Here is a 7,853-nt window from a genome sequence, read left to right on the forward strand (position 1 = left end):
TTTGAATTGAGAAATTAGAAAAAGAATATATATAGAGGATTGTAGTGATAGTATTTAAATAGGGTTATATTTGTAAAAAATATTTGAATTGAGAAATTCGAAAAATATAATTTAATGAAGTCAAAGAAGTAATTGCTTTGGATCTGATCTGTTTCTTAATTAATAGGAAACGTGTGTTTGTGAATCCTTAAATACGATCCACTTTCGTCATGCTTACGTGCAAGTTGTGATTGAAAAATAAAAGCATGGATAATATTTTTAATTCCTCTCTTCAGCATGGGAAGACACAATCATAATTTGTCAACGGTTGCTTATATAAGGAGGGGAAATCGGGGTTAGATCCACAAGTTCCGGGTTTGCCTTTATATCTTTAGCTAAAGAGACAAAATCCTTCTAAAATTATATATCATCACTAGAATATATACAACACAAAAAATGTCGAATCTGAAGGGAAAGGTAGAGACTGAAATTGAAATCAACGCAGGTGTTGAGAAGTACTACAATATCTGGAAACAAGCACACCACATTCCGAACATCGCCGGCGACCATATTCAGGGTGTTGATTGCCATGAGGGTGACTGGCATACTCATGGAGGTGTTAAGAGCTGGAAATACACAGTTGGTAAGGCCAAAAAACCTTAATCATGATTGATATTTTGTCTTGGATCATTAATAATAAATTGGTTTTTATACTTGTTTATAACATAAGTCCATTAACCTATTTTAATTTTGGCAACCTCTCATTGTATATTAATACTCCTTATTACCACAGTTTACCTAATGTTATGGGACATCAACTCTAATATGAACTTTTGTACTAATTAACTCTTGAGTTATCATTTTTTTTATCGGTAATTGTTAAACACCCACTAATAAAAAAATGACAAGTGAGAATGAGTTGGTACAAGAGTTTGATTAGACTCGGTATTCCTAATATTACTTATACCGAAAGGATAAACTGTTGTCACCAATTATGTTATCCCTCATGGCGATTTTTGTTGTGAAAACTCTTTAAGATGGGATCAGTTTACCTAATGTTATCTCTCATTGTATATTAATACTCCTTGTTATCACAGTTTACCTAATGTTACGTGACGTCGACTCTAATATGAATTTTTGTTCTAATTAACTCTTGAGTTATCATTTTTTTAATCGGTAATTGATGTGTCAATCTTTTAAACACATATTAATAAAAAAATGACGAGTGAGAATGAGTTGGTACAAGAGTTTGATTAGACTTGGTATTCCGAATATTACTTATACCGAAAGGATCGATAAACTGTTGTCACTAATTATGTTATCCCTCATGGCGATTTTTGTTGTGAAAACTCTTTAAGACGGGACCAGTGGGGTGTTCAAGGAGAAGGTGGAATTTGACGATGCAAACAAGGCAGTGATTCTGAATGGATTTGAAGGAGATGTGTTCAATGAATACAAGGTCTTTAAGCCAGTTTATCATGTGGTTCCGAATCCTAAGGGCAGAGGCAGCATTGCAAAACTTAGCATTGAGTATGAGAAGCTGAATGAGGGTGTTCCACCTCCAGATAAATACGTTAAACTGATGGTCAACATCAGCAAAGATCTTGATGTCCACTTTGGCAAGGCATAGATCATATAGATATGATCAAATTATTAAGGAAATATCCTTATGGTACTAAGTATTGTATAATTGTAGTGCTTTGGTTTGTCCAGTAGTTATGATACTTAAACTCCTAATTTGTGTGATGAATGTTTATGCTAATTACTTTAAGAGAGCTAATCAGTTGTTGTATTAGTCTTGGTGAGGTCACCATCTAAGCTCTCCATGTATTGCACAAGGTTTTATAAGTTGATATGAAATAAGTCTTTGTGGATGTGTATCGTATAAGTAACTAGCACATTAGATTCTAACAATATTTGCGGGCCATTTGGCAGCGCTTTTGCCCTTGTTTTTAATCAGCAGAAAAAGAGAAATAAAAGTTATAATTTTTCAGTAAGTGTTGGAATAAAATAGCTTAATGAGTTGAAATCATTTTTAAATTTTTGTTAATAAACAACAAAAGTATTGGAATTAAGTTTACAGCACCTTAATAAAACTCTATAACTTTTAAGGTCTATTTAAAAGTGCTTTTTCCTTTTTTATAAATTCATTTTATCTTTAATTAGAAGCTCTTTTAAAAAGCTAAAGTACATTTGACAAAAATATAAACACTTTTAAGAGCAGTTCTTGGAGTAGGAGGCTAAAAATAGCTTTTAAAATGCTCTTTCAAACAAGCTCTTATGCAACGACTTTTTGAAAAGGTCGTTGCTAATTGTTCTATTGATGTCATTTCTGATCAGAAACTTCAATTTGGAATAATTAGCGACGTCGCGTTCTAAGCTAATTAAGATGAGAAGCCATATTGAAAGGTGGTTGAAATATTGTTGGAGATCTCTAATGAAAGGAAATTTATGTATCGCTTATATTTGGTTTTTTCACCATTCAATCTTCTCATGATGAATATCAAATCTGTGCAGTCATTAGGATCGTGCCTCTTTAAACAAGGTATCATACCCCTTCAATAGTGGACTCATAAAAAAACTAAATGGCTAATCTCTCTATACTAGATATATTTAACTAGTGTGGAAAATATTTTCTAAAATAGCTAACCATTTAGCTAATGGTTGGAGGGTAAAAAAGCCATAAAAAAACTAAACCATTATCTATTTAAACTAAAAACATGAAATAGCTAGTATGGTTGACATTGCTGCTATGTAATTATACGTATTGTTGAACATTAGCAGTGTTGTTGCATTTAATAGTATTAATAAAAAGATATAAGTACATGGTTTGTCATGATTTTGTGTAAGCCTATTATATTTATATCATTCTAAATAATTGAGTGCTATTGTAGTCGTTTAACTTTTCTTTATTAATTAAATGACAATGATTTATTATTTAGTAGAGTGACATAAATAATATTTTTTACTATTTAGAGTAATATTTCTGATTTGACCAAGATAATAATAGGAATGTCTTTGAAGGAAAAAAAAAAAGGAGAAGGGGAACAAACATTCCAAGAATTAAAAAAAAAAAAAAAACTGAACAAACAAGAAACATTATGAAGGAATTTTTTTTTTCTGTTTTTGTTTTAGTTTTTTCTTTTCCTTTTTTGACTTTTAGAAATTTTCGTTGCTATCTTAATTTAGTTAAAATTGAGGGACGTTGATCGGCCTATGTATGAATTTGATACATATTTGAAATGTTCAGATATCAAATTGATGGAGTTTAAAATATTCACCATTAGAAAATTTAACCAAAACGATCAATAAGCCAACACGTGAAACATCATATTCTTTCTAGAATCACAAACTAAAGACGTTCCTTATTGATTGACTGAACTTTATCATTAAATATTACATTAGCAAAATCATTGTAGTTTTCCTCGTCAAAACGTGCATTTGGATAATCGGCCCCCGCCTGCACGACACAATAAGCCGGTTTGACAATGTTTTCAAAATGATTTTATTTTAATTCAAAAGTGAAAGTAAGATTGTTTTAAGAATAATACTGAGATTGATTTCGAAATTGTGTTTTATTGATTTTTTAAGAGATTGTTTTCAATATAATAAAAAAATTATGTTTAGTTATATTATGAAATGTTGTTTTGAGTACATGTAATTAATAATCTTAAATTAATGTATTAAGTAATCGATAATTGATAATATCTTAATAATATAATAATATTGGATATATTATTATTAAATGAGTAATTCGTAATTAAATTATATATAAATATGCTAAATAATTAAAAAAATAGTAATATATAATAAATATATAAGTAATTACTATGTTAGTATTGTACTTATAATTATTAGTTAGTCTATTAGTAAAAAATAATTAGTACATTAAAAATTTATTAGTATTCTATTTTCTAATTAAATAATTAGTTATTATTAACTAATTATTTGAATAGTTATATATAATATTAACTTTTAATTATATAACTAAGTAATTTGTTAATTAATAATTATTATTCATCAACATATTACACAACTAAGAATTATAATTTGATATTAATTATTAATTGAGTAATTACTCTTTATGTTATACGACTGATATATTACTTATTAATTATGTCCTTAATAAACTATCATTAACTTTTAATTCTTAGTATATTATAATCAATTTTTGGCAATTAATATTTAACTAAATAGTTAATTACTATTTATATTTATTATTTATTTTTATTAACAAATTAAAATTTGATTATAATGAATTAATTATTAATTATTAATTAAGTAATTGTCATCTATTTATTGATTATTAATTAATATATTATATAACTGATAATTAATAAGTAATTTAATATAACATTGTTAATAAGTATTATAAAATAAAAAGAGAAAAGAGAAACAACTTTCTATTAAATTTTTAGTTTTTTCATAAAAGTTATTATTATTGTTTTTTGTTTTCATTTTTATTTTTAAAATATTTGCTAAATAAATAGATTTACAAACTATTTTTATTTACATATTTCAAAAAACGTGTAAAAATACTTTTAAAAACAACTAAAAATCAATTTGAAATGCACCTAATAATTCACAATAATGACTCATAGAGCACTAAATGATTGTGCAGATTTTGTGTGGAAGACATTGTATTAATTACTTGGTCTTATAATGCATCGACAGCTCATTTATGAGTTAATTAGTATCATATCTCGAGATCTGTAGCTGCATTCATATTGTGATAATTCGTTGAGTAGTCCTATTCGTATTATTAAATCGTAAAATAATCGAAACCGCTGGAAGTGTACCTTGTTGGACGAGCGATACTTGGTAGAGATGGAGTCACGTAGCGGAAACTTAGGAGTTGTTCTTTTAAAGTGTAATTTGAGTGTAATTTTTGAGTTGAATTTGAGTTATAACTTGAGTTGAAGTTGTAATTTGAATAAAGTTGAGTAAAGTTGAATAAAGTTAAAATTTAAAAGAACATGAACTTGAATAAAGTTAGAACTCGAGTTATTTTTTTTTTGAGTTTTTTAGACAAAAGAACAACCCCTTAGTGTCTGTTTAGAATTATTTTCAAAAACGTTTTTTACATTTTTTAAGAATTAAAAAATAAAAATGTACTCACAAATGCGTTTGGCACCGCATTTTTTGAAAAATAAAAACTGAAAACGTTTTTTACTTATTCCAAAAAACTCAGCAAAATTGAAAATGATTTACCATCGTTTTCCTTTCCATTTTTATTTTCTTTGCCCGACTGGACCACTCTTCTCTGACTGCCATGTATATAATGTTTATTTAATATATTTAATATAATTATTTATTTAATATATAATTATTTTAAATATTATTATATGTTTTTAAAAATTAAACTACCAAACACAATTTTAGTTTTTTTAACTGAAAACAATCCCAGAATAAAACTACCAAACATATTTTCAGAAATGATGCCAAAATGAAAATGAAGACGTTTTCATTTTCATTTTTATACAGAAAACAAAATCATTTTGGAACGAATTTCAAACGCACCCTTAGGGTTTATTCTTTTAGAGTAAAATTTTAAAAAAATTTAAACTCAAGTTATAACTTTTTTCAAGTTCATGTTCGTTTGTAAAATTTGAGTTTGAACTTGACTTTTAACTCGAGTTTTAACTTGAGTTTGGGGCTAAAATCTGAGGTTAAGGTCCCGTTCACTTCACCAATTCGAGTTTAGAATTCGAGTTTTGCTACAGTAAAAAGCTCTCACAAACAATCACATCTAACTTTTTTGCTACAGTAAAAAACTCTCACATAAAATTACATCTCAACTTGAATTACAAACTCGAATCAGCGAAGTGAACGGACCCAGTTTCCTCTTCAACTTAAGTTCTTAAATTTAAAATCAAATTAATGAACAATATTTTTTCTATTATTAAAAACGTCATAACCTTTTCGTTTTAATTCCGATTGAAATGATTTTTTTTCTATGGGTTCATAACAAAGAGACGAATAAAACCCCACCCTTATACCCTGTTAAAATTTTTCATCACCATTGAGTTTTTATCAAAATACTATCTAAATATAAATTCAAGTTTTGACACAGTCAAACATAAATTCAAATAGATTCTCAATTCAAATCATAACTCAAATGTGTACATCCAAACACAAACTCAAGTTACAACTTCAACTCAAATTTAACACAAGATCTACACTCAAGTCACCATAACTCAAAAATGTAACCGAACAAGCCCTTAATAATTAGGTAAAAGAAAATAAAAAAAATAAAAAAATGATAAATCAACTTCACACAGAATACTAATAAAACTGTTTTAAAATGCGTTGATTCACACAGAATGTAAAAAATTAACAATAAAATTCATTGGTTCGCCAAGAAGACTAAAAATAAAAAAATAAAGAGAAAACTCAAATTTCATTAATTAGCATTGATTTTCATTAAAAGATGGCGTCTAAATACATAGGCAAAACAAAAACTAGAGACTAACTTATTAAATATATTAAAATATGAAATTTGCCAAAAGAAATGGGATATTTTTTACTAGAAACAAGAATTGAAACTTCGAGACTCAATGATGCATGGAATGGATAGGGGTTGAATTTTACTAGCCTAACCCGGACAGAAGACGAGACATGCAATACTAAATCCATCAAAAAGAAACTCCACATAGAAAAATTCTCAAATTAGAGATAAAACACTCAAACTTTATGTTCAAAATCAAATGTTAAGTCTTTCTTAATACAATAGCTAAGTGGCTATTTATAGCTCACACAAAAAATGATAACAAAATATCAACTAAGATAAAAACAAACTAATAACAAAATAAAGCTAAATTAGAAAGTTACGACAATAAAATATAAAAAATAACTACTTATATCTAGATCTCCATGTATCACACAAGGTACAAGGAAACACAATTAATATTGGAATTCGACATTCCTAAGTCAATGTTCGCCCGCAAGCGTACGGAGTCAAGTTTTACTGGTATAGGGTGAGTGAGTATCGTCTCCACAGGAATTGAGTATTAAATTACTGCTAAGTACCGCGATTATCAAAACTCAACTTTATATAGGCAACCGAACTAAATGAAATAAAATAAAACTTAAATGAATATAAATACAAAAATATGATAAAATATGGAAACTGTTAGCGTTTATGCCCTTAGGAATAAATGTAACAATATTCTTTGAGACATTTTGACTATTAATAAATATTTGTTTATTTCATATATCTATGTATTGTCCTCTTGATGTTCATAATAGTTGAATGTATGATAAGCAAACTGAAAGTCTGAGACTATCATTCTAAATCTTTAGGTCATGCATGTAATGTGAAGAACATGCGGAAGACAAGAATCTAAAGATGATAGTCTAAATCTTATGATCCACAATCGAAGGAATAAAGTTGGGCGCTTTATTCATGTTAAGATTGTTATGTTGTCTACTTCCTAACGGAGACGGCTTGTCTTGGCCGTCGGAGGTGGGACTCCATGGGTGGAGACATTGATACAGTTTCTAATGGTGAAATCTATATTGGATCGGACCAAAGTTGAATTGTTTTAATTAGTAATTCTGTTTGAATAAAATATTTCACTTTTGACGAATTATATGTTGTCATCTTAATCCTGAGATGGATGATGAACCTGTATGCTTGACTTGTATCCTTTGATGTATTAAAGGGAGACATCCTGACATTATGTAAAGGTACGCTTGCTGGTACATTGGGGGTATGACTTGTGTATGCGTAGATTCGTTATTCATAGATAGTGGAATCCATAGCTCCTATAAAGAGTCAATGATATCCTCTTATGCATTATTAGTGGATTGGAAAATACGAGCGCTCGGCCATTAGACTACTATGTGTTATCTAATGGTTTACTGTTTGTAAT

The 7,853-nt window shown here is 28.1% G+C and overlaps 1 protein-coding gene across 1 annotated transcript; it reads left to right on the forward strand.

Annotated features, from left to right (window-relative positions):
• The first annotated feature begins 251 nt into the window (after positions 1 to 251).
• LOC21399231 (MLP-like protein 328) lies at positions 252 to 1,937 on the forward strand. The gene is made up of 2 exons (XM_010088434.2): positions 252 to 622; positions 1,338 to 1,937. The coding sequence occupies exons 1-2, from the start codon at positions 436 to 438 to the stop codon at positions 1,607 to 1,609; spliced, it is 459 nt and encodes a 152-aa protein (XP_010086736.1). The 5' UTR covers positions 252 to 435; the 3' UTR covers positions 1,610 to 1,937.
• Positions 1,938 to 7,853: the final 5,916 nt, after the last annotated feature.

This window comes from Morus notabilis, unplaced genomic scaffold (assembly GCF_000414095.1).
Source record: "Morus notabilis unplaced genomic scaffold, ASM41409v2 Scaffold985, whole genome shotgun sequence".
Classification (NCBI taxonomy): domain Eukaryota; kingdom Viridiplantae; phylum Streptophyta; class Magnoliopsida; order Rosales; family Moraceae; genus Morus; species Morus notabilis.

Bases quoted from the DNA above. Each gene is read 5' to 3' on its own strand.
- LOC21399231 (XM_010088434.2), top strand. From the start codon at position 436: ATGTCGAATCTGAAGGGAAAGGTAGAGACTGAAATTGAAATCAACGCA. The intron at 623-1,337 runs GTAAGGCCAAAA...AAACTCTTTAAG, and splicing joins GAGCTGGAAATACACAGTTG to ACGGGACCAGTGGGGTGTTC.